At 44.8% G+C, this 27,496-nt stretch overlaps 1 protein-coding gene across 5 annotated transcripts; it reads left to right on the top strand.

Annotated features, from left to right (window-relative positions):
- Positions 1 to 69: 69 nt before the first annotated feature.
- Positions 70 to 25,718, top strand: LOC118502856 (serine/threonine-protein phosphatase 2A 56 kDa regulatory subunit epsilon isoform). 5 transcript variants are annotated; one of them, XM_036035561.1, is made up of 9 exons: positions 70 to 228; positions 15,466 to 15,544; positions 15,953 to 17,080; positions 17,181 to 17,380; positions 17,485 to 17,679; positions 17,757 to 17,947; positions 18,622 to 18,955; positions 19,049 to 19,278; positions 20,357 to 25,718. In XM_036035561.1, the coding sequence occupies exons 3-9, from the start codon at positions 16,942 to 16,944 to the stop codon at positions 20,739 to 20,741; spliced, it is 1,674 nt and encodes a 557-aa protein (XP_035891454.1). In that variant the 5' UTR covers positions 70 to 228; positions 15,466 to 15,544; positions 15,953 to 16,941; the 3' UTR covers positions 20,742 to 25,718. The 5 variants fall into 5 exon arrangements, with proteins under 5 accessions (XP_035891454.1, XP_035891457.1, XP_035891458.1 ...); XM_036035563.1 differs by lacking the exon at positions 70 to 228 and adding an exon at positions 1,674 to 1,960 and having other exon boundaries at positions 15,053 to 15,544; XM_036035564.1 differs by lacking the exon at positions 15,466 to 15,544 and having other exon boundaries at positions 75 to 228.
- The last annotated feature ends 1,778 nt before the right edge of the window (positions 25,719 to 27,496 follow it).

Genomic DNA, 27,496 nt, shown 5'->3' with positions numbered 1-27,496 from the left:
GGTGTGCGCCGTTTTGACGTTTCGCTGCCAGTGGCGAATTTCGCTCGATGGAAATGCACCCTAATCACTCACGCATTTTTCCTCTGTCGTCCGTTTTTTTGCTGTGTGTAGTCGACGTCGGTTCGGAAGTACGCCATCGCGTCGCCCCATTGGAAAAAGTGTCAGGGTTTCGCGAACTGTGCACGGTTTGCGTGAAAGAATCGTGTGCGTGATTCTGCTGCACCGAGTGTAAGGATACGGGGGGGTTTTGTTAAGATTGTACCTATTAAATTAAGTTGCTGGCGGAGGACGAAAAGTTGCAGAGACGTGAGCAAGAAAAAAAAACGGAACGGCGTAGCTCCTCCCGAACCCCGTGTGCGTGGGTATGCGTATGTGTATGTGTGTGGAAGTGTGCACGGAATGAAAAACGGCCTACTGCGCCTTGATGAGTGATGACGATGATGACGACGGCGGCCGCCGGAAATGTGAAGAAAAGTTCGTAATACGCTAATTCTGTGGTCCACCGTGACCGTAGAGGTGAAGAAAAAGGATGTTCAATCGATCGTAGGGCTGTAACCCGAAGAGCGTTGGCAAGGAAAAAGTGTGCGTGTGCGAGACACCCTATCGATTACTGGGCCAAAAAGAGGCAGAGGTCTCTCGGTCTATAACTAGTAGCAGCAGCAGCGGTAGCAGCCCCGTTAATTAGATACCGTCATCATGTGCGGGTTTCGATTTTTTCGTGACTGATTCTTCGAACCGCAGCACAGAACCGGTTTGCAGATTTTGGTTCGCAGGTAGAGAAATTGTCGGCCCGGTCGTGAAAGCAAACCAAGCAAGCTCCATTACTGAAAAGTTTTTTTTCCGAATTGAAATTCTGTTTCCGGAAACGGGCAGTAAAGAATGGTGATGATGGTTCGTGAAAATACCATCATAGGTAACAGAGAAACGTGAAGAGAAGGAGTGCGAAAGAGAGAGAGCGAGCGAGCGAGCGCACACAAGAAGACGTGTGTGAGCACAAGAATGAGTCAAGGAAGAAGGGCAAAACCTCGCGCACTAGTGTGCGTGACAGTTCTCGTGCGCCATCTTTTTTTCTCGCTCTTTTTCTCTCCTTAACTTTGGCGAGCTGCTGCTGCTTCTTGTCGAAGCTGTTCCATCGCCACTCGTCATCGTCGTGTATGAAACTACTCCATTAGATCACCAATACAAATCGAAGTAGCAGCAAATTGGGGACCACACAACTGCAACTCGAAGCAGGGATATCAAACTAGAGGAATAGGCCTTTTTGAGAGGTTAGAATCAGTGATTTTTTTCGTCAATTTTTTCCTCGCTGCTCTGCATTGTATAATATTTCCCCTTGTACGGGGAACCGTTCGGTGTTTGCAACGGTATGCGTTACTGTCACAGGACAGCACGGCAGCGTAGTGTGTGTGCAAGCGGTGGGCTAATCGAAGATCTTACGAAACCTGAGGAGAGAAAAAAAAGAAATTCAGAAATACGCTGTTGTGGCCGCGTATGGGTGTGTGTGTGTCCGTGCCTCCGTGCATGCGCGCGCGTGTGTGTGCGTGCGTGTGTGCATGAATGTGAGTGGGAGAGCATAAAGTAGAGGTGAGCGCAGTAGCGCATATACAGAAATGCGAGAGTGTATGTGTGTGTGTATGTTGGTAAGAGATGAAGCAAAGAAATGACGACGGCAAGGAAGGATTTGTGCCGCGAGCGACGAGATCGACACACAAGCAAGCTCTCGATCATCGATTGTCCGATACAAATTCTAACCTCAAACTGGATGGCCACGAATGAACGATAAACTCGGGACCGGATAAAGATGTTTTACCTGTTAGGGGAGGTTGTGTGCTTTTTTCGTCGTATTTGTTGTTTTGCACCATAATTGGATATTAGCGGCTCGGAACAAACGCACGGGAGAAACCTTAAACGACCATCATTCCGAACGGTGTGGATTTGTGTGGAGCGCACGCTGAACAAGGTGAGCAAAAGTCATGATAACTTACAAACATTGTTGCCCAATAATATAAGTGTAGTAAGAAATGCACAAGACATTAGATGAAGCTCTCGCTCGTTTGATAAAACGCCTGTCGGGAAGGGATTCCTCTTTGGCGAATGGTGGATATAAATTTTTCCTTTTTACAGCAGAGAAAGCGCTTTGCGCCGGCTCAGTGCTGCGCATCGTCGCTGCCACCGCTTTGGCTTGGCGGCGGAGTTGTGCCGTCCGAAACGTGACGTTATGGGTCGTTAATTTTACTGTGTTTTTATCCCATTTCGCTGTCGTATCACAAATAGGGAGAAAAAATGGACGACGTCTTAAGTCTCCAGTTTTCGCCATAGAAGCTCCGGAGTATGACCCTCGCTAAGTATACGGGTAGGGGCCTACCTTTCGTGTTTGGTTGAACACATCGATGTAGGCTGTGAATGAAATTTCCCATGGAAACAAGGTGGATAGAGAAAGATAAGCTCTGAAAGGCTTACTTGGATGTAAAATAAAAAGCCCAAAACAATAGAGGGAATTGTACAGTCGGATCATCCTCCTTATTGCCAGCAGTGAATCCAGTTGTGGTGTCATATAAAGTAAAACCTCGCAATTCGACCCTGCTTGATGTTCATAATTGGACCGTAACTTCAGCAGTGTTTCGGCTGTTTTTAACCCACAAAACGTAGCATTTATTATGAGCTACTTCAAAAGCGAGGATTTCCTATAAAATCATCTTCCAAATTTTGGCAAAACAGTTCTGCGTGCCCTCGGTTATTTTTTGCTCCCTTCCATTTTCCCAGATATCACCAGAATTGGTTGGTAAACGATGGGAGGGAAAACATCAAGCGGCTGTAGTAAATACACTTGTTGGTTGTTATTGTGTGCTTCCATTGTCTCGAGAACATCGACAGAACTCCCCTCGCAAGTTCCGCCGGTAACATCGAAAACACACGTGCCCCTTGTGGTGTCCCCCATCATCATCTCCCCATTCGATGGCGCAGATTCGTGCAGATGTTTAAGTAAATTGATTGAAAAACACCACACCCTCTGGAGGTTAGCAGCAGCACCAGCAGGAGCACCAGACAAGATAACTCAATATATTGTGGCGGCGATCGTCAAGGCTCGCGCGCGCGCGCGCATACACAGTTCGTTCCGCTTCTGTGTGACGCACGCAAATTGAAGATCGTCGTTGCGCCGCGCTATTGAGATTGAGAGCCGTAGTATACCACGTCTGATTGGTTTGGTCGTTGGCTGTTATTGGTACTAAACTTCGTGGTGAATTTTATTGTGTTTTTATCATTTCCAATGTCTTGCTTCACCGATAATTGATTGGAAGCAACACATTCGATTGAGGAGCGTAGCCTCACCAGCTAACATCTTCTAGCTCTAGACCCTAGACCCAACCAGATGTGTGTGTGATCTGAATTGGTTGGTGGTGGTTATAAAAAAGAGAAACAATTTGTTTGTCTTACTATTATTTTTGCATGATGGCTTAATTTTGTTCTGCGTTGTTTCTGGTGGTGCTTGCGAGGCGTCGTACAAACTCTGCTACAGACACACACACACACATATATACTCGCACACGGTGTTCACGATGGGGCTGAAGAGCTGTCAACAAAGCACTCACATCGGTCGTGACAGGGAAAAAGTGGAATATGCGCCACCACCACCACTAGCACACGCGGCACCCCCTAAACGGCGCGTTCGTGATTGCGTTGGGGGGAGGATGCCGTGAGTGGCGCTGTGTGTACGCGACGGATGAGTGCCTTTCTCTTCTTCGGTGGCGCTCAATTCGCTCCGCCATTTTGATTTTTATTTACATATTATTTTTTAGTGAAAAGTGTGGTGACTGCTGCTGCTGCCGCTGCTGGTAGTTTCGCATATATAGCGGTGAAGGTACCACCCGTCGCTTTTGTGGCTGTCGAGCGAAAGTCTGAAGCAGATTAGGGGCCGAAAAATAGAGAAATGCCAAGGATAATATTTGCCCTGTGGACGTTCTTCTGCGAAGGAAAAATGTGGCCATCCATCCCTTAGATACCCCCCGTTCGCGAAGGGGTGTGTGATGTGTGTTCCGTGCAAGTGCCGTGATAACTTCCCTACCCCGATGGTGTATTGTTGGTATTTTTGTCGTAGGTGTGTGTACTTCACACATACTCGCACCAACACCACCACCTACCTGATGTGTGTTCGTTTTGACTCGATAATAGGATTTGCCTGCTTTCTTGCCTGCTGCTGCACAAAAACCGGTCGTGTGACAACTTTTGTGCATATGATGATGGTGATTGCTGTTTTTTTTTCTTGGTGGCTCTGTTTGAGTCTGTCGGGGATTAGTTTTGCCGCTGCTACACACACCGTTCGATACAAGTGCACAGAAGAGTAGTGAAATTGTGCGTGGTCCACCCAACCAACCAACACCCGCAATCGAAATGCAGAGGAGAGTTCCTTTCGAGAAGGCCGTCCCGTGTGTGCCATTTCGCGATTTTGCATTGCCATAGTGAGGTGTAGGTAGAGCCGACGATTATGCAGATGGTGTGTGATGTGTGTGGTATATGCACCTGGGTACTTCAGTTATCACAGGCAGAGCAGAGCACAACAAAACGACCTACCACGGTCCACACAACCTAATCGAAGGAGGTGTGCGTTTCCATCGTATTCTCACCTAACAAGATTATCTCTGCAGTGGTGTGTTGTGTAGTTATAGTACAGGATGTTTCATATCACACGCGACGGGAGCAGCTAGCAGTGTGTAATTGTCGTGTGACTAGGCTATGAGTAATACGGTTGTTACGTGCATTTCAAGGCGGCTATTTAGAGGCGAGTGGGTACACCGTCATCCAAAATCGACTAAAAAGTGTAAGAAAATAATGACCGAATTAAAGAAAAAAAATGGAAGAAGTTTTCATTTGAGTACATAGTGGAAATGTGCAATTGTGTGCGTGTGCGTGAGCAATCCGGACGGGTTAGTGTGCTACTACTACTCCATTGGTACGCTTGACCGCTTCGCCCTAACGACGATTGCCTCTTGATGTCGCCGTCTTTGGTCACCCTTGCAAATGGCAGCACACTCTTAAGAAAGGACGAGCAGGTCGTCCAAAGGTCCTGCTTAGATTGGAGGTCCTAGTGTGATTCATTGCGGTATCGTTTATTGAGCGACCGATTCTCAAACTCATCATAGCAACCTTAAAAAAAAACGAAAGTAAGCCGAACAACAATCATTTTCCTTGGTGGTTTAACTGTATTTTAACTATTATTAATCGTATTTTGCAAAACATTGTGCGGGGAATTACGAGAGACTTCTTGTTAATGTGTGGTGGTTCTCCAAAAGGTTTCTACGGCGGCGGCGGTGATCTTATGGATTTATTTATTCACAACTGTCAGTGAGAGGTGTTATCTGTCAAATGTTTGTGTTGTTTTTTTTTGTGGCTCCTTCTCACTAATACGCAAACGCAACACGGCCCACCTTTCATCGTTCTTCACACACCACATACACACACATACAAACACACGACGCACCAGTGAATCAATAGAAGCACTCACAAACGGTGGTGTGCAGATGGTTGTAGGGAATCGAGTGGCACACTGTCGTGAGTTCCCCTGTGTACTGTCAAGAGTACGTCAGATGAATAATAGAAGGAGGTGAAATGAACTTGCCTAGTGTGCGTGTGTGTACTATCTCCACCTTCTGCTTCTTCTTCTTCTGCACTGGTAGCGCCTTATAAAACAATATGCAATTTTATCAACTTTCTACAGTAAATTCCAACTGCAATTGTTTTGCAATAGGATTTTTGTGTGCAGCGGGCCACCCGCCCGCCACATGTTGTTGGTGTGGATCCATCATGTTGGATTCACACAAACACCGTTCAAGGTCTTTTCCTACACGGACAGAGCGTTCATTCGATTGACTTTGACAACAGAGTTGTAGGTTTGTAGTGTGTGGTAAAGGAAGATTTGGCTATTGCTTCCGCTCCTTCCGTGTGAAGGGTGCTCCACTACTTACTATTCATTCATTCTCTCGATGTAATTTTGTCTGGTTCTACTCCTTGGTGTAGAGATGGTGTATACACCACATGGCGCTACATATGGGTTACATGATTTATAAAAAAGGCACTTAAAACATTATTTTTATTATTTTTTTCTTAATTTAGTTTTTCACATTTTATTGCCCTCTTTATTGCCAACCCGGCCTGCGCTGATAATGTTGCTATCTCTGTAGAAAATCTTGCAGATTTGCATTACATAACTAAAACCACCAACCACCCCCCCCCCCCCCCCCCAGAGCAACAGCCGGTCCCTTCCGCTTAAGAGCAGACGCGTTTCCTCTACTCGCTAGTAGAACTGAAACTGTGTGAGCCACACACAAGCGCACAGAAAGTACGAAATATTCTTTTTTTATCACGTCTTCTTGCTCTACTGTCTCAAGATAGCGTCGTGTGTAATATGCGTCCCACGGACGTCGTTTTGTAGTCGCGGCGGCGGTCGTCACAGTCAGGTGTGTTTGATTAGCGATCACCAACACATGATAATAATGATGATGATGGTATACCACCCAACTTCACAGCATTGCAACAGTGTTTTTATCACACCTTTTTCCTACTGGCTCTCCTCTGCCTGTTACCTCCACTCATTCCAGGTCATCATCGTCGTCTAGGGTGATGTTACATTTTAACTAGTCGTGATTGAAAAGATTAGATATGTTCATTACCTATCGATGTCCACTATAGTTCTGTGTGTCACGTTTCTCTGGAAAGAAGAGATATATGTTACACATTGGGTGACGAACGAATCCCATCCCAAAATCGTTCTCCCGTACCGAGCACTGACCATCAAACTTCCTGATATTAATAAGTCAGGTAATCCATTAGATGGTCTTAATGAACTTTCAAGTCGATCTTGAACCTTAACTCGTACCTTAACTTCCCAGTTATGGATAAAATTAGGTCAAGGAAGCTAGTATTGGCAGTCCTCAAGACATTATGGATTTGTAGAGATGGTCCCTGGAAGTTAACAAATTTTGTCTCTTGACAGACTTTTTTATAGTCTGATCATATGAGTGAAATGCCTTCCTCATCCCTACTCTATATGCTAATCAATTAAAAGTGCGTTAGACGTTTCACTGAAACAGATTGCCAGCTTCATTACAAACTACAAATGATTAGCCAGCTTGATTCACATTGCTTGTTACAGTAATATAGGTCAGTTCAAAATATTCAGACTTGCCAGCACACCACATCTCAGTATACAAATAGCGATTGCCTTGAATCTTGCCATCTGCTGCAGTATAGCACGGGCCAACAAAATTATCTTCTAATTATTGTCGCCTGCGTTGTTCCTTGCTTACATTGTCACGTTGGTGTGTCTGAAGAATATCACGTCAGCCTATGTATAAAAATCATGTCACACAGAGGTGTAACTGCTTGCGAAAACCCTTACCCCAAATGCTGGGGAGCAATTGTTGATTACAGGGTTTTCGCGATGCATCAACAATGTGTGTGCCGTTCGTGTGTACTCTGTTCAAGACAGAACTAGACACACGACTAGACAGAACTATTTTAAAACTTTAGTGTCTGGCCATTGATACCCACCAGTGTTTTAAGATTGTGGACTCTGCTAACATTCCTAGATCATCTCAAAGACCCTGCCCTAGGATTGTGCTGCTACACGTTTGCTGTATTCCTAATGCACCTCTGTGTGCATCTGTGTCTGTATGCGCTTAAACAATGCTCCAAGTTGCTGCAAGCTCGGTTTGCATGCATCATCGGCACTGTTGAATGTGGAGAGCGCAGCAAAGCAAGAAAAAACGACAACAACACCCTGCTTAACAAAATGCACGTGTGGATGCAAATTAATTATTTACCAGTTCATTCGGCCTTTGTCACACCGCAGTCATTTACTGGTTTACCTCATCCATCGCTAGGATTTGCCACCGTTTAGCATTGTTGCTGCAAGCGTGTGGAATAGAACCATGCATTCAGCGACGAGAGATGCACAAACAAAACGAGTTCACACATCTCTTGACAAATGGCAATGTCGGCGCTGGTTGGCTGTGGGGGGAAGGTAACTAGCAGAGCAGGCAAATCCTTGTCCTTGAATTTAATTACCACAACTGTCTATGAATGCCAGACTACAGGGGTGAGGTTCATCTGAACGAACAACTTTTTGTGGAAAAACTAGCGTCGTAAAGTTTTTCTCCATTGTAACACGTTCCCATAATTGCTTATTATCGCCATATGTACAGGTTGCTGCACAGGGAAGGCGAATCAGTTTTGTTAAACTGTAGAGCAAATGTTGTCTGTTCCTCGTGCTTAAGCAACCATTGCAAATGATGCGAATTGGAAGGTGTAGGTCGTGTGCAGTATTGGCCTCTGCTGTTGTCCGGAGGTGTTGACCGAGGTTAAGTTTGCCTACTAGAGGAGAGGAGGCGTTCGTCGTCCATATCCCACGAATGTTGGTTCTGGGAGTTATATTTTGCCTCTTGGAAGAGCAAAGGTGCGACCAAGCATACTGTTGTCACGCCTACAGCAGGACCCCAACAGGGCTCATATTGTACTGTTACGGAAGTGAAAAGTAGCGTCTGGTGTACAACGCAGTTTACATGTCCTTGGCTCTTGGTGGGTGTCTAGATTATAGACTAAAAATGAATGTTTTTGATAGACTTTTAACAAACAAAGTTCAATTAAATAAAAAAAACCTAAATGGATTAAACTCACAGTTCAATTACTCTTGCTAATGTTTTCAAGATGTTGCTGCCGGAGACGTGCTTTGCCCTTTTTCGAAGGGAACACGACCAGCTAAACAAACAAAGAAAATGAAAACAAATAAATTTAAGACCAGCCAGCAGCAGCAGTAAACGACCATTTTATACACATCCTTCCCCCGAGGAAGGAGCCGAACCCAACCAACCAAGAAAGCATTATAAAATGCACAAGAAGTACGTACTCTACCCGCTCAACCGGGTCGGACCGTACCCCGGGACCAAGGAAAGTTTCTCGAACGTGTCCGTTAAAAGCAAGACGCTATTGGTGGTGTGGTGGTGGTTATCGTGCAATTGACTTTTGTGCTTTTTGCTTCTGGCGCACGACGAAAATAAGTCAACACTTGAACTTTTCCTGGATATATATGTACTGGTCGCCCGGAAGATGGATGGCAATTATTGGGAACGGTCTCTTCTGGTACTGGGTTAGCCGTTTATCCCGGGCTTGTTGTTTTAGGAGTTGGCGATAGGGATCGAACTGCCACTACTCTTTTAAATATAAATTAAAAACGACTTGCTAGAGTTGCTCTTGCTTCCCGTAGTTCGATCGTAATTGCAAGGGTAGCATAATACATTCAATCGATTTAATTTGTTCTGTTTGTGGGATTGTTAAATTATGGGATAAAAATTCACTCTCATCATCAGCAAACGCTTTGTGGGAAATGGGGATGCTGGGAAGCTCGATAAGCAGCTCGATCAATCAAATGGATGGAGGCTTTGGGAATGCAATCCCGAAGCATTCTCACTCCCCACAATCATCTGCATCTGGTTTAATTGTATGTTATTGCCACACCAATGGTTCTCGAGTGGGGTCTAACTCTGGGCTCGCTGGAGTAATAATCCCATTACCGGTGCAAGTCAGGCAACAGGTCCAAGATCGATCACTCTTGCCTTTGGTGCTGGTGATTTGCTATTCATAATGTGGATGGCAGTTAAAAGAATAATAAGTACAGATTTAATTTTGATTCCTTGATAACTCATTTAGTTTGATCTTCAAAATAATCACAAGCATGGAAAAGCCGTGACGAAAATGTCTAATAATCTCAACTCTTTTCTGTGGCTCTTAATCAAACGACATTTTAGTAAAAGTTGGAGTAGAAAAACCAACAATTTTTTGTCTGTTTGGTCGTAGGTTTGTTACCATAAACTGTTCAGGCATCAAAAAAACTTTTTGTAAAGCGCTATAGTCATGTAATTCAAATTTGCTCTTCATTTATTTTTGCTTGCTTGAATGAGGTTTTGCTCCAAACGTGTTTAGGAGCGAGCAATACAGGGTTTCAATTCAGGCTAGAATTTTTTCAATCACTTTGTAGTATTTTCCAAATAGATAGTGGAATATCGCAACCATATAATGGAATGTTGCAATCAGTGTAACGCAGCTGTGTGGAACTTTGCAATCAGTCATGGAGTTTTGTTGGAGTGATTGGTCCAACCCTAACACTAAATAGAGACATCCGATCGTTTATTTACACCAGGATGCGAAATTCTATCATACGATTGCGCTATTCACATTGAAACCTGCTCCTAAGACGTTAAAACCCTGTATTCTTTATCCCCTGCCGCCATGTTCACTGGGGCGTTCATACTCTACTACAATCAGTAACGGTTGGTTTGGGCTTAAATCTCGACGGGATGGTGCCTCTCATGCCTGACGACGACCAACGTATGCATTAGCAAAGTAGATTAATTTTGGATGGCAATGAAAAATAATCTTTTTGCAGAGGTAACGGAATGCATTCAATTTTGCTAAAGTGGTGTTCCTCCGTCTTAGGCTAAGAATGACTCAGAATGAGCAGGGGGTTTAGAACCTTCTAGCGACTAAACGCTTGCGGTCGGAAAAATATTTTCCAAGAGTTGCTTTATTTGCGACATTGTCTCATGTAGAGACAGCAACGAGTGACTCGAGATCTCCGTCATTTTCATGATAGTATGAAAATTTTTTTGTCCATAAATGATTCTTTCTTTATTATTTTAGAAGCGGTTTTCGTTTTCCCTTTTTGTCGCCGCCCAGTCCTATGCCCTCCGCTTACAAGCTTCGAGCGTGTTTAATTATATTTTTGTAACGTGCATGTTAATTTATATTTAGAAGCATACGTTCGTTAGTGTTCGTGCACGCGATCTGATGATTTATTCCTATGATCTGGTGCTCTCGTACGCGGTTTCCGCGGTGTCAGCGAAAGATCCCCCCGTAAAAGTCGGTTGCTTCTGTGTACGCGTGTTGTGGTGAGGTGCTACGATAAAACATACTGGTATTTAAATTTTTTTTTGTTGTAGCGTTGTCTCGATGATGATCGGCACCACTAATACTGGTCGGGCAAAAACAGGGTGTACTTTTGTGGATGATTTAAGCGGGACGGTCTTGCTTAATCTACTTCTGGCGGAGTAGGCCAGGGTCAACTGTCGTGTATATCGACGAAGATCGCGATCTACTACTACTGGTGCAGTGTTCGATGCATCTGGTTGGTGGTTGATGAGAGCATGGCTGTCACTTTGCCTCCGCATAGGCCTGAGGTCGTCACATGCATAATGTTGGCAGCAGGGGAGGTCGCCCTGGTAGAGGGCCGCTTTTTTTTTAAATGCGACTGTGCGTAAGTTCATGGTCGGTCGTGCGGGGGCGATCGTCAATGGACGACACACATTCAACCACACGCGCCGCTCACTCGTGCTCACCAAAGAATGTGCCAGCAGCTTAGGAGAGCACGTAAATTAATTATCGATTTTCCCGGCACCTCTCCTCCCACAATTTCCCTCGCCGCGCCATCACTTGAGAGGGAGCGAGTCAAAGGTGATGTGGGGGCCGAGGTGTGAGAACTTCAAGCAAAAGTGCCTCTTCGTATCGTAAGCACGAGATAATTATGGTGTGTGCAAAGAACAATGAATCTCTAATTTGGAAATAGTTTGGAGTGCGTGCGTGGACGGGGCGGGGCGGCCTGTGGAGGGGCCGCCAAATGCTTTTTTTTACACCCTTCATGCATTTGCAGCACACACTGCATTGGAATCGCACGTTTGTGTTTGCCTGTCGATGATGATGTTGATGGGGTGTGGTGGTGGGTAGGTTGCCCGTTGATTATTTGACGGCAGCAGCACGTTGATTGATGTAAATGCAAATTTAGTGTACTATTCTCCACTTGCCAGCCAGCCGAGTCAGCCAAGTCAGCTAACGCTCCCAATAATCGATCCGAGGATAGAGAGAGAGAGAGAGACCCCTTCGTTCGTTTGCGGAAGAACCCAGACCGGGAGCCCGGGAGCAGAGATCGTTTCCCGTAACTGGCAAATTCCAATGCTATAGAAAACGGTCCGTGGGTTAACGGCGGGAGGGGAAACACGGGTGTATGGGAACACGAGCATAGAACAACGCGTGTGTTATTTTGTGTTGGATTTATTTTTAGCCCGCAAAAGTGGTTGTGTTTTGTCAATAGTTTAGCCCTAGTGTTCGTTCCATAGCATATTGTTATTCGGAGCTCTGCATATTTCTTGTTTTTTTAGCAGTAAACTTTTTTTTTCGTTAATATTAAATTTTATTTTTTCAAAAATGTTTAGAGATGGTGGTTTTACTAAAAAAAATCCATTGATCCTTATTTAAAAAATATTATGAAAATCAACTAAATTTCTTTGAAAATGATATCTAGGTCTACTGGCACTACTGGTTACCTATCCGACTAATAAGTATACACGTAGCTGGATTCGATCGGTCCGGGGCGGTCCGGTGGCTGAGGCGATAACGGAGCCGGTCTTCACACGGCAGGATCGACCGGGGTTCAAATCCCATCCAGACCGCCTCCCCATACGCAGGGCTACTTTGCTACGGGTATAATCAAGTCATTGAAAGCCAAAAAATGGCAGGCCGAGACCTCTCGATGTTCTAGTGCCAAGGAAAAAGGAGGATTCGATGCAGGGTTCTGTCGTTTGAAGACCGCCTAAATCAGGAAATTCCAAAATCAGCAAAAAAATATATAAAATGCTATTTAATAATTTAATCTTATTTTTACATCATATGACATGGTTTCCATATATTTAACGCGAGTTTTCCATGTAACTTACAAAAAAATAAGTGTGAAAATTAAAGGGTTGCGATCCATAGAATATAATTGAGCTCTTGCTAGCCTAAATTCCCAGCCTCGGCATTTACGAGTACATAATCATCAATTTCTCCTTTAAGTAACCAATTTCTATTTCAAAATTCTTGAAGAATATTTCTTATTACAAATTTGTAGGATTTTAATGAGATTACTTTCAGCTATTTCTATTTATTGATTAGCCATATGATCAAGGATGCTGCCAGCTTAATTATTTTAACCAAAAGTAACACAAATTTCGCTTAAGCACTGTCCTACGAATTGGACAACGCTTATACTAGGCCGCTGCCCTATTAGATAGTCTCATTTGAAATGCAGCGTAAAGGGGCGCCACAGTGTGTGGCCATTGAATGATGCCGACGAGAGGGTGCAATCGTAAAATCAGCTGGTTCACAAAATATGTCCAATGTGTGGTGCTAGTACTCTCGATTTCCCCGTCCGTTTCTATCTTCGGGAAGAAGAGCCAAAGCAACAACAAAACTTCGTATACGTGTATAGCAGCCGTACGAGAACATCGGCTAAAACAAGGAAACAACATCATAATAGTACGGACGGAGAGAGGAGCGAACCATAATCGCGCGTACCAAGGAAAAGAGAAATTAAACGAGAAAGATCCGTCTTCGGGAGGAGGTGGAAAATATGCTGCTGCCGATTCTGCTGTGTGATGGGGTGGTATTTCCCGACAGCAAAGATGCTGTTGCAGCCTCTGTCGTCGTTTCCCAACCGTGCTTTGGGGGGATTTGTGCGTTGTTGCATGCTCTCTGCTGCTCTGCGGTGCATGCATTAGGAGGCTCCGATGACATTTTACCACGCACCTAGGGAACTCTTTCTTCGGGAGAGTGTGTCGCCGGGATGATCTCCCCCGACACATGGTTTTGCCGTTTTGGGGTTGCACTTGCGCAGATATTCCCCAAACCAGGGACGTCTCTTGCTTCGCGGCTCCCAATAGCTTGGCAGAGACGCTGCATTTGTTGCGGGGAAAGACAGCAGGAATGACAGAATTGCACCTGAACCCGTCCCCGGCCGTGCAGAGCAGTCAGTCAGTGGAACAAAATCCAACCGAAGGAAAAAAAGCTGATATGGATGGGTTGGGTGGTGGTGTAGCAAATCTCCTCTTATGTAAGGGAGCGATGATGATGATGATGATGATGAGCAGGCGACAAGTTGCGAAATGACAACAATGCAAAATATGTGTGATCTTCCAGCCTGTGTTCTGATTGTGTGCTCTTCTCAAGCAGCTATTTGTAACCAATTATAACGGGGGGAAAACTTTGTTCAAGGGCCACCTACCCTAAGGTTCTCTTACGCCCTATTGACACCTTCTTCTGCATTGTGACACACTGCGCTATCTTGACAATTTTTTTGTCCTAGTCGCTCTCTTCTTCTTCTTCTTCTTCGGCTTGCTCATCATGATTTGGGGCCATAGTTTTGCTTCTTCTTGCTTCTTGCTATCCTCCCGGACGGCTTAACGTATGTGTCGTGGGGTGGTGGCACCTCCAACTCTAGTCTAGTCTCTGATGTTTGTGTGTGTGTGTATGTTTGTCTGGATCGGTAGCAACAAGAGAGAGAGCATTTGCAACACTGATAAGGCTGCAAAAAATCAATAACAAACAAATAGACGAATATAACAGTCCACCACCCTCCTCGCGTCGATTCCGTATGTGTGTGTGTGTGTATATGTTACCCTTCAAATACGTTAACCACCCCACCAGACACCACCCCCACCCGTCTCACCCCCCATCATCACGTCGTCCGATAAGGGATGGCCTCGCTAGTGATGGAACCTTAGTAGCCTTCCCCTTATCGTGTTCCTGTGTGCCGGCCGATGTGAAATCATCATGTGCACCGCGGGGCCGGGCAATGTAGACACCACCTAAATCATAGGTGCTGTGCTATACATATATGTATATCTGTAATATTGTATGCTTTATCAGCACCCGCGACGTGCGAAACACACTTATCATACCGCGAAGGAACGGTAAATAGCTGGGTTTAATGAAAAATTCCTTCAAGTGGCGCTATATTTCCCTACCCACCACCGCTCCGGGCTTACTACAACTAAAAAGCGGGCCGGTACAAATGCAGAAAAAATTGCAATCGTTACAGTCGTAAAGCGAGGGTCAATGGAATGCGCAGGTTTTATTGTACTGCTGGATGGGCATTTGTTTATATTAAGCTACCGTTAAAATACCGTCTTTAAGAGCTTTGGAGCTTCGTACTTTATAATACTAATGTTGAAAATGTTTTCTCTTTTCGTTTTAGATTTTTTGCTCAGTGGAGGCTCTTCTCTTCTTGGCTTTGGACCGCTTTTCTAAAGTCACAACAGCCAGACCTACCTTTGATACGAGGGAACGGGAGGGGTCAGGATGGGATTTGATCCCTCGCCGTTCCTGTCGTGTGAAAGTCAAACCTACCTTGTCACTCTTCGAATCTCCTATGTGTGTGTGGAGGTTATTGAGCGTTTAAAAGCTAAAGAACATGACGATTGCAATTAAGAGAAACGCTTCAGGGTAGAACTAGATCGAGAATCGATCGAACATTCCTCTGCGTTAAAATCTGAATATTTTTTTAACAGTTATTTAGTATGAACGAACCGTTAAGCAAGCCACCTCTCGGTTCTGATCGATTTCCCCTCCCCCGTATGCACAACTTGATGAATGTTTTCCTTTCCACAGCAACGTGTGTGCAGCCTAGTGGAAAAAAGCACAGAAAATGCATAAGACAACCGTTGGCGGTTTGTGAAGTTAAAACAAAGTAAGCTAAACAAAGTTTAAAGCCTCTCTACTTAGGGTACATGAAGCGTAAACTCAAAAATCCGTAAACTTCACGTCAAAACCGATTTCGGTTTATCTACACTCGTGTGGTTTGGAGAGTATATTTCATGATATATAAAATCCAAAAATCATAGCAAGTGGAGGCGGAAACATTTTTAGATTTCAGCTCGAAAAGCAGGAACCTTTTTGACGTAAAGATCATCCTCCTTTTTACCTAATAATGTTTGACATCTCGCCTCATGTACCCTGGTCTGGCCTTTAAGAAATAACACAAGTGTCCAGTTAGTGTGTGTAGGATAGTTTTGTGGAGCTGCGACAACCCCCCCGCACAGTTGTAGTAGTTGCAGTAAGAAAGTAAAAGCATCTTCTTCTTTTTTTTCTCTAAAAGTGATCAAAGAGTAGTGTGTGTACACCCAGCAAAGCCGGACGGAACGAGGAGAAAGTGTTGCATCTTAAAAAAACAACGAGAGAGAAAGAGCAAAAATAGTATCAAAAAGAATAGAATGATGATGCTTTAAGCTCCGGGTGTTATCGTTATGGTGGTTGGTTGATATTACTATTGAAGCATGCTAGTTTAAGAAGGTTATTGAAAGGAAAGATCCTCCGATAAGCGAGAAGTAACGCGCCGAGTAATCACGCGGAGGTGAAGTGAAATTCGCGGATGTGTAAACGGTGTTCCCCAACTGAAGTTGAATAATTCGTCAACGAGATCAATACATCTGCGGGCGTGCTGCGTGAAAGAAGCGCCGCAACCAGAAGGAAGGAAGCGGAACACGACGTCTTGGGAGAATCATCGTCGTCGTCGTCACTCACCGTCGTATCAACCGAAAGCGGGGAAGCACTGTAATCGATTAAAGAGAGCGCTCTGTGGTGCATGTGTGTGTGTGTGCGTACGTTGTACCATTCTATGCTTCCTTCGCAGCAGTAAGTGCTCTTGAATCGTTCGCGTGCTGCTGCTCTAGTTGTGTATCCAGAGTATGTGAGTGTACGATATCAATTCGCCAAAGACGACGCATCCCCTTTATCCTGCCGGTGGACGGCGTGACGATCTCACACACAGAGTGGAGTGCAAGGTTGCTGCGAGCTACACTTGATCGAGCCTGAACGGCGGGTGCATTACATCCCTCCAAGCAGCAGCAAGGCTTCTTACCTTACTACGTGTACTACGGAAGCCGATCGCGCGCCGTGGTCCAACAAGAAGGATCAAGTTGAGTGTGTGCGTGTGTTCAGTGAAGAGATCGATCCTTGAAAAAGCTCTCGATCGCCGTTTTGTCGGGATCCAAGAAATTGGAATATCCGGCAAACGACAGTGTAAAAATTATTGCTGCTGCAACGGTTAAAACAAAGGGCACAAAACTGCAACCTGCCGACCAAGCCATGTCGTCCGGGACGTTCGTTGATCGAATCGATCCGTTCGCCAAACGTTCGCTCAAGAAGAAAAGCAAAAAATCTCAGGGCTCATCACGGTACAGGAATTCACAGGATGTGGAGCTGCAACAGTTACCCCCACTCAAAGGTATGATCTACGGCAGCCTGCCGATGCGATGCTGCGACAATGATGCTAATAAACTGGTCGATGTCGTCGTCGTCCCTCTCGCCTTACTCTCGTTTCACAGTTGACTGTTCCAGCTTAGAGCAGGAGGAGCTGTTCATACGCAAGCTGCGACAATGCTGCGTTTCGTTCGACTTTATGGATCCGCTGTCGGATCTGAAGGGGAAGGAAATCAAGCGGGCAGCCCTAAACGATCTTTCAGCCTACATCACACACGGCCGTGGCGTGTTGACGGAAAATGTCTATCCGGAGATTATCAAAATGGTAAGCGGAGCTGAGCTGTGCTGGCTGGTGGAGAAAACCATGCAGCAGCACGAACGGCATTGGTCAACAACACTACTAAACACACACATTCCTTTCTCTTGCAGATATCGGTGAACTTGTTTCGAACCCTGCCGCCCAGCGAAAATCCTGACTTCGATCCGGAAGAGGACGATCCTACCCTAGAAGCTTCCTGGCCCCATCTACAGCTGGTGTATGAAGTGTTTCTTCGGTTTCTCGAATCGGCCGACTTCCAAGCGACGTTCGGAAAGAAAGTAATCGATCAGAAATTTGTACTGCAGGTTAGTAGCAAGATGGAGGTGTTCCCACCCGAGCAAAATTTAATTGACGCATTTTTTGTTTTCTCTCTGTTCTATAGCTGCTGGAGCTGTTCGATTCCGAAGATCCGAGGGAGCGTGATTTTCTAAAGACCGTGCTGCATCGCATCTATGGCAAATTTCTAGGATTACGTGCGTTTATTCGTAAGCAAATTAATAATATATTCCTACGTTTTATATATGAAACGGAACATTTCAATGGCGTCGGCGAGCTGCTGGAAATTTTGGGAAGGTAAGTTCAGTTGTTGTGCAGCGCGATCCCTTCCTGCAGGCGGCAGCAGAAGACTCATCTAGTCCATCTGACAGTGCTTTTCCCCACACAAGCAGACGAACATATGAGTGTGGTGTCAATATGCAGGCAGGCAGGGTCTTTTACGAAGAGAGCAATGCACACGTTCGTTCAAGTAACGAGCAGGTTCATTTTCTCTATTCACACACATAACTCACTCTCCGTGAGCTCAGAGGTTCATTCATTGTACAGGGGGAGATAGTCGCGCTCAACAAGCACGAACTTGTGTTTATGCGCATGTGTAGTGATGAGGGAAAAATTGATTCATAAAATAAATACATGCGAAAAGTACGCGCGTCAGTTGGAGTTCGATAGGAATGTAGATGGAAAAAAGAAGAAAAGAGAACACGAACAAATAGCGGACAACATCAGCATCCCGTTTGTGACACAGTTTGGTTCTAGTATCTTTCGCACAATTAATACAATCCCATCTGCTTTGAATCGCGTATGGATTGTTTGTTTATTTGCTAAGGGGTTTTGTATCAATTAATCGCTTTCTTTCTAACCGCCGCCTGCAAAGAATCGCCCAGCTTCACCCATCCTGCTTCAAATAAATGTGTGACAAATGTGTGGATTTACACTAAAACCCCAATCTTCTCTTCCATTTCTCCCTAAAGCATAATCAATGGGTTCGCTCTGCCGTTGAAGGCGGAACACAAACAGTTTTTGGTGAAGGTTCTGTTGCCATTACACAAGGTGAAAGTGCTGTCCCTCTACCATGCCCAGCTCGCTTACTGCGTGGTGCAGTTCCTCGAGAAGGATGCCTCGTTGACTGAACCGGTCGTGCGGGGCTTACTAAAATTCTGGCCAAAGACGTGCTCGCAGAAGGAGGTGATGTTTCTTGGCGAAATCGAAGAAATACTGGACGTGATCGAGCCGCCGCAGTTCGTTAAAATACAGGAACCGCTTTTTCGACAGATCGCCAAATGCGTGTCCAGTCCACACTTTCAGGTAGAGGAATCGCACCCCAGGAGGAATCGCACCGAACCAATTGTGCCTTTGCTAATGGACTGTTCCTTTTTTTCTTTTGTCTCAAATCGCTAGGTCGCGGAACGAGCGCTTTACTTCTGGAACAATGAGTACGCAATGTCATTGATCGAGGACAACAATGCCGTTATAATGCCAATTATGTTCCCGGCGCTCTACCGGATCAGCAAAGAACACTGGAATCAAACGATTGTGGCCCTGGTGTACAATGTGCTGAAAACATTCATGGAGATGAACTCGAAGCTGTTCGATGAGCTAACAGCAAGCTACAAAGCCGAGAGGCAGAAGTAAGTGTTGCCCTGTTGCTTGCGCTATACCCGCGTTCCGAGCTGATCGGTCTCTACTACGGATATTATGTAAAAGATTATTTCGACTTCCGGCGGATACTTCGTTTCCGTGAATACTAGCTTAGCAATTACAGGAGTTTATTTGCTTTGGATAGGAGCTGCACTTTGAGTCGACACACGAACGACTTTTCATCTTGCAGTCAATTCATAGAGAAGTTAGCCGAATAGCAGCTACACCAGGGATAAACCGTACGACTCAATCAGATCTTGTGGAATGATCGCCTACCTTCCTGGTTTTAAGGCAGGCATAACAGTGACCCTCATCATTTGTCAGGATGAAGGTGGATGGAAAATTCTTTAGGTCAGCCAAGGGCCAAGGGTAGTGGCAACTGCCTGCACCTAAAAGATGGGTTTTGTCTTCTGTTCATTTTGAATAAAGAGACAGAGTTCAGCTGAATTTCGGAAAGACTAGGGCTCTAGGGACTAGGGGCGGTCCGGTGGCAAAGGCGACAACGGCGCCGGTCTTCACACGGCAGGGCCGGGGTTCAAATCCCATCCAGACCGCCTTCTCGTACGTAGGGCTGACTACTTTGCTACGGGTAAAATTAAGTCACAGAAAGACAGAAATTGTAGGCCGAGACCTCTCGAGGTTGTAATGCCAAGGAAGAAGAAGAGGGCTCTTGCATAATTGAATTTAGGTCCTGACATTCGCTGATGACATACATATTGTTGGTTTGAGGCTCTTCTTTCTAGCGGAAGCTTACCCGGAACGATCGAGTATGCTTACCAAAGGATAGAGATCGAGAAAACTTTACCTCAAATTTTCAAATGTCAGTGTAACCTTCTCTATTCCAACTTCCCTGTTGCGACGGACGAAGCAAGGACTGTTTAGAACGTGTATAGTTCCAATATTAGCTACGGAAACGAAATCATGAAGTGCTGAAATATTCCTTTACGGAAATTTGTAATGTTGTTGCTCACCAATGGACCGTAAGAAGACTGTTCGGCCCAATGTATAATAGATAATGCACTACAACCTTCCATTCTTGAAATCTCCCTCCAAAAAAAAAAAAAACAGAGAAAAGCGGCGGGAACGGGAACGGGAAGAGCTGTGGAAGCGACTGAACGAGCTGGAAATATCGTCCCGTGCGCCAAACAAGGAACAAAATCTGCTCACCAATCAATCGGCCGGTGGACTAATACAGGACGCGTCAGCGGCTGGCGGCGGTGCGCAGCTAAACCCCAACCAACTTTCATCGCCCACCGTTACATCCGCATCATCCTCGTCGCCCTCGTCGGCAAACTCGACTGGCAATAACAACAATAATAGTACCGCCGGTGCGGGCGCCGCCGCCCAGCCGCCGGGATCGGCCGGTGCCGGGTCCGCGCTTTCCGCCGCCGCCGCCACCACTTCCCAGCAGAATGCTTCGGCGGTCGATGCGGCTGCCGCGTTAAGCAAGTGATGTAATAAATAATATTTTTTCTAAACCCGCTTTCCTCCCAGAGAAGCGACCATAATATGCATAATAATAATGCTGCATACTACACCCCACACACACATACATAATAACACACACACACACACAGCACACTGCGACCCATCCTCACAGAAACACACACACACACACAGAGATGCATTATATTGATGGATCCACTCGTACTTGCATTAGCATCCTTTTATTACCACGAACCACGGGATTGGACGCTGAGAATGATTGTCAAGTGATCCATATTTCAATTGCGATGCTGCAGCGTGTTGAATCGTCGTCCAAAAAAAGGTCCCCCAAATTGTTACGCCTGGTGGCAAAGGACTTGTTGGTGTTGAGGTGTGTGGCCCGCTTGATGACGTGTATCTTCGTCAGACCTTAGAAGAATGGAGCCCAACGCGCCTGTTTTTAATGTGTGGATTCCGGCTTTCCCCCACACCTTTGAATCCTCTATAATCTACTTAGCTTTGTGCGGCAAATCAAGGCATTCAAGAGATCACTTCGAGATAATGGCACCTCCTGTACTCCAGAAAGAAGGTTAAGAAGGGCAAAATGTTGAGTAAGGTAGAAGTCATCAATAGTTTAATCATCCATTGCGCAGCCGCCCACCACCACTGCTTCTAGTGGGTGGGGTAATGTTATTTGCTTATTTCCTTCTAAAAAAACAAACTTGTTCATATAATGATATAAGTATGCGTACAGCAGCAGCAGGAGCAACAGAGTCTATCCTTTTCTCGGATGGTTGCTTGCAAGGCAACAATCCTGACTGTTCGTGTGTGTGTGTGCTGCGAAGAGGATCACATATAATGCATATGTGTGTTACCCTTTCTCTTTTAGCGCTCATGATGAACCAAGTGCAGCCAGGTATCATCTGCCTAGCTCTAAAGTATGGGAATTTAAGGATACGAAAAGAAACACAAATGAAAGCACAGGCAGTTGGACGGACTAAGGACGATGTTTGATGTGTGGGTAAATCGTAGAAATATAATGCATTCACACCACCACTACACATATATACACACACACACACACATAACTACTACCCCCCCTCCCTCTCACCATCATCTCACGTTGTGGCACTTAAAGAAAAAAAGGGAGAGAAACAATAGCATAACACAATATCATGTCTAATTGCGTCTAAAGAATCAGCTTTCGGCAGCAGCTATCGAAGCATTAGCATTAGCAAAAAACTCACCCCCCCCCCCCCCTCCCTCCGATGTGTTGTGTAGGGCTACGCGGCATAATAAAAGGCATAATAATATAACAACAACCCCCAACAAACCTTGATACTTCAGGAAAACTGTGGACCGATCACCATCACCACCACCACAATCACCGATGATAGAGAGAGAGAGAGAAAGTATGGAAAAGCGAGTAAAAACATAAAGTTAGAACAAGAAAGCAACAACAAACGGAACCTAAAACTCACACACACACTCACGCAACAAACATCCCCAAGTATCCAATATATTGTTTACCCCTTCTCCTGTATCTCTCACACAATAAACATCTTAACACACACACGCACACTGTCACTTACACATCTTCTAACAGAATAGCAGAGTAAAACGGGCAACAACAAGAATACTGAAACTGAAAAGCATGCTTAATATTCTAGATTTATTAAAACAAAACAAAACCAGTGTGTGTGTGTGTGTGTGTGGTGGTTGTTGTTGTAACTAGAAGAAAACGGAAAAAAGTGAGACACAATTTATAAGCGTCAACAGCAAAAAAAGAAAACACACACACACACACACTATTAGGGTGAAAAAAAGCAAAAAACAAACAAACCGCGTGTGAAAGGACGCGGACGACGACGAGGGGCAACAAGTGCAAGTGGTGTAGTAGTGCAAACAAAAGCTGAAAATCCCAAAAGCTGCGCAGCGTGTAACAAGGGGGAGAGAAAACAAAAAGTACGTCTAATTAAAAAGCAAAAGTAATGTAAAACAAAACGAAAAAAATCATCTAAATATTATGCAAATCGATGATGATGATGATTATAACAAAGTGAATTAATGCAACAAGAGAGAAAAAAAACAAAAAAAAAGAAAACACACACACACACACACTATAGGACGATATACGATGCGCAAGAGAAGAAGTAAAGAAAATGCGACAGCAAGAAGATACGTTGTGAAGCTGTGCGTGCGTGTAAACAATGAACACACACACACACGCGCGCGCGTAAGTCCCCCTGACACTGCATAGAAAAAACCACGCATTGCTAAAAACAAGAGATGTATTTGTTGTAGTTATATGAAAAATTATAATATTAATTATTATTACACTCCCGCGGCTAGGAACACACACATATACAGAAAAGCACACACACACGTAAGGAAGAGAAGAAGAAAAGAGGGGTAGAAGGAGATCCTCCCGCGAGCGCGCACCACACACACACACACACACACACACACAGGCGTAAGGAGGGAATCCGTGTGCCGGAGAGGAGCAGCTGGAGAGAAGGAATGAGAAGTGGGAGGATCCAGTGGGAGGTAGGTGTGATTTTCATCGGAAGGGAGGTTTGAAAAGTTTCAGGCAATTTCTGTTCTGTTTCTCTGCCCCAGAAGATCGAACGGGGTAATCGCGAAGGTGTGTGTGTGTGGTATGTCAAGATGATGGTCATCACACCTAGAGTGTGTGCTGCGTGTGACCCCGTGCGTTTTTTTTTCGATGTGAATGGTTAGATAAAACAAAAAAGTGGAAGAAGAAACACATGAGTTTCTTCTCGCGCCACCGCGCTCTCCCTATGGAACTGTTGTTGTTTATCGCTCCTGTGTAGCAAAAATGGGGGAGAAGGACAAACGGAAAAGCTATATCCACATACAAAACACACACACACACACACACACACACACACACACACACACGCATGCTCTGTACGCGTTATAAAAATAAGGAACAAATAGAAAATAAAAGGAAAACAACATAGAAACGAGAAAAGAAAACAACTAACTAAAATCACTTAATCAACGTACACGGAACATACACACACACACGCACACGCTACATCTACCATTAGAAGCAAAAAAAATAAAAAAATCACTTGAACACATACAAACACAGGACCTGGACAACAAGTGAATGGGAATATCATATAGACGCAGTTTTAAGACGTGGCCAACCAAACAAAAAAAAAAAGAAAAGGGGGAGAAAAAAGGAGAAAAACAAACCTATTATATACATACCCGGACACAGACACACACACGGTTATATTATAAAAACGTATATAAGTGCCGTATCACGAGCGTAGCGTGTAGAACAGCTGAGATTTGAGATGAAATTTAACTACCAAAACCACCACCATCCTACAAAGAGTAAGGGCGACAACAGAAAATGGCGCGCCCCCACACACAAGAACTCACACACACACACACCACGTGCCGTGCGTACGAGAGAATTCCCGCTGTATATTGTAACAATAATAGTCGTGTGTCAATGGTATGGTGTGTTGTGTAAGCTATCAACATTCTCTATTCTCTGTGCCGCCGCGCTTAACACTAGCGAACCAAACGATCGTAGAACCGAGAGCTCCGTATTTGTTAAAGCTGTTAGATCGTTTACTGTATCATTTCCGGCGAGAAAGAGAGCGTGTGTGAAGGTCCTTGTTTTGGGGGAGGGGGGGGGGCAATCGTTTTTGATTTTTCTTCCTTTTGTACATGCAGTAGTGCTTTCTGTTTGTTGCACGCTCTGTGTGGCTTCGGCTGGGCTAAGCTTGGACCTTTTGTCACCCACCCCAACCAAGAAGTAGTGTTGTGTCTACTAGCGCCACACACACACACACATACGGGAAGAAGGAGCTTTCTTCCTCGGACAAACCACCAACCTGCCAGTCCCCAGTAGAGTATAGGTCTATGTGTTAAATCCCTAAAACAGTGGATTGTGGATGTCCCGCTTGAAGAAAAAAAACTCCCTCTAATACGCTTCAAAGTTAGAGTAAACTCAGTTTGAATTTTTTCGAACGACTTTTAGTTTCTTTTCTCTTTCGCCTTTCGCCCGTACAAATGCGCGGTTGGACGGAAGCACACAATATTCGGAACCTCCCCCTCGTCTGTCTTATAGTAAACGATTATTCACGCAGGTGAACCAGATTATGCTGCTGGTTAGTTACGGCACGCGGGTGCGTGAGCTATGTAAAGTAGGATACGACAGCAAGCAGCATACACGATACATCAGTAGACAGAGCTGGACGGTACATGATAAATGATAAACCAACTAAAACGTGATACTAAAGAAGAACACTCACAAACACCGGCCGCCCACCACCAACCAACAACCACCCGAAAGCAAACCGGAGCAAAAATCACACACACACACACACCCTCCCCGTAGTAGGAATCACAACATACCCTAAAATAAAGAAAAAATATGAAACAAAAAATTAACAAAGAACAAAACAAAAAAAAACTCGTGGAAAGAACATATGGGAGGGGAAAGAAGAAAGAATATAGAAATGCTGAAGAAAGCAAAACAAACAACAACACACCTAATGTCGATAACAGTTGAAGAGGCGGCCAAACTCTCTCGGAGTGTGTGTGTGTGTTACGCTGAGAGATGATCGCGATCTAAACCACGAGCGCCACGCGCGCTCCTGTACACGTGTCGCGGAAAAGGGCGTCGAGAATAAAAAGGAAAACAAAATGCTTGAAAACACAAGGTATGTTGTAGTAGGCAGTAGGGATAAGAGAAATAGAGAAGATCGACCGAGAGAGAGAGAGAGAGAGAGAGAGAGAGAGAGAGAGAGAGAGAGTGAAGGAAACACAAGCGGGCAAGCCAAGAGTAGCGGGGGGGCAAAGAAAGAAAGAAGTGTAAGCAAAAGTTGTCTGTTATTAGCACAGGCAGCTGCTAATAATTACTCTACAATATTGTATTCAACTAAAGGAAGCAATGGAAAACAAAACAAACAAAAAAAAACAACAAAACAGATGGATAGATGCATCAATAAAAACAAAATGTGACGTTCAAAAACGAAAAACCACCACCACTACCTATCGATCACCTCTCACCTCTCACCACCACCCACCAAAATGTGTGATGAAATCGATCGTGAGAAAAATCGAATGCACCTTGATTTTCCCCCGGTTAATTTTGCTGTGCAGAGAAAAAAACAGCCATAGTTTGTAGATATGAGTCCTCTCAGCACGGACTGCTTCGTGTTCACCGAGATTCGATCAACGTCAATCCACGTCTGCTTCGATTCAAAATTATCAGTAAAATGAAGATATTCAATTTATCGGTAGTTTTGAATCGAAGCAGGCGTTTGTTTTAAAAGGAAAGTGAGCTACTATTCTTCTTAGTGCTCGTGTAGCGATCGAATTTTGGCGAACGAGAAGTCCGTTGCTGTAGGGCGATCCTCTCTCTTGTTGTATGTTCGTTACTCATATTTTTACATCCTTTTTCAGTGCTGCTTTGGTGCTTTTACATTTAAATTTTCCTTCTTTGCGTCTGCTACCCTACAAACACGGGAAAGAACCGTCAAAGCTTCATTCTTTTCCTTCTTTATCTACCAACGAATAGGAAGCTTTTCTAATTTAATTTTTCATCACTGTGCATTCAGTGATGGGAATAGCCACTCAGTAACGTGAGTTAAATCATTCCTCGAGATTTAACTCTGTAAGAGCTTTTATTATTATTATTATTTATTGTCCGCCAATGATGGTTTAACAATTATCTTTTATACTTAAAGGAAAAGCGATGATGACAGTAGGATCAGGCAAGGCAAGGAAAGAGGCTTCACGAAGACAGGCACGAAAACGAGACAGGAGGACATTATAGTCGAACAGGTGATAGCACTTATTGAATGCCGATAAAGCTCGTAGCAGAGGATCGTTCGAACCGTTGCGGGTGTGGCGGATTGGGATATAAAGGGGAGGTCTATCGTGGAGGCGACGGGAAGGAGCATAAAGAGAGATGGTAGACAGGAGGAAAGGGACCTGCAATGAAGCTAGCACGGATATGGAAATGCCTATCCTCAATTGTTTCTAGCCCCAGGAAGACGGCAACGGACTGGATAGGGAGGGAGAGCAAGATGATAACCGTTAAGGATGCGCCGAACAGCTACACGAGTGAATTTGCGCTGAACACTCTCCAGTCCAGGCCATCGCCGTGGAGCCTGGGGGAGACCAGACTACAGCCGCGTATTCCAAAGAGGATCGCACCCAACAGCAGTACAGGGACTTCAAGCAGAGGGGATCGCAGATCAAGAGGAGAGCAAAAAAGGAAGCACATTTCTTAAGGACAGAGGAAGGGATACCTTCAGGACCTAGCGAGTAGGACGACTTGAGCTTAGACAGGGCAGACAGTACAGAGGAAACATCTACATGAACATCATTTGAGAGAAGACGTCACAAGGGGTGTACAATAGACCATCAACTAAAGGCACCGCACTGCGGCAAGGATCAACGAAAACGCTGGAGAAGTGTTTGGCAAAGAGGCGGCATTGTTCGACAGGATTAGTATAAGTATAAGAGTTAACTCCTTATTCTAATTCTTTCTATTTTGATTTACTTCTCGTTATTGAGTGGTTATTCCTACCGCCAATGTATGTGCATCGCGGTAACGACAGTCGATCGTAGTAGTCGGCGAAGGATAAAATTGACAGCGTGTGGGTACACTAACACTGTCGCCATGATGTACGTACGTACACTATTATCGGTCCGGTGTGCAACCGTGAGTGTGTGTGTGTGTGTGTGTGTGTGAGTGAATTCGCTTGTAATTTTGCATGTGTGTGA

This window comes from Anopheles stephensi, chromosome 2 (genome assembly GCF_013141755.1).
Source record: "Anopheles stephensi strain Indian chromosome 2, UCI_ANSTEP_V1.0, whole genome shotgun sequence".
Lineage (NCBI taxonomy): Eukaryota > Metazoa > Arthropoda > Insecta > Diptera > Culicidae > Anopheles > Anopheles stephensi.
This window is presented reverse-complemented; position numbering and strand designations above follow the sequence as displayed.

What these genes read in the sequence shown, in the direction of transcription:
- LOC118502856 (XM_036035561.1), top strand. Translation starts at nt 16,942, where the DNA reads ATGTCGTCCGGGACGTTCGTTGATCGAATCGATCCGTTCGCCAAACGT. An exon ending in ATCAGAAATTTGTACTGCAG is followed by an intron (nt 17,680 to 17,756) that starts GTTAGTAGCAAG and finishes TCTGTTCTATAG; the next exon opens with CTGCTGGAGCTGTTCGATTC. An exon ending in CTGCTGGAAATTTTGGGAAG is followed by an intron (nt 17,948 to 18,621) that starts GTAAGTTCAGTT and finishes TTCTCCCTAAAG; the next exon opens with CATAATCAATGGGTTCGCTC.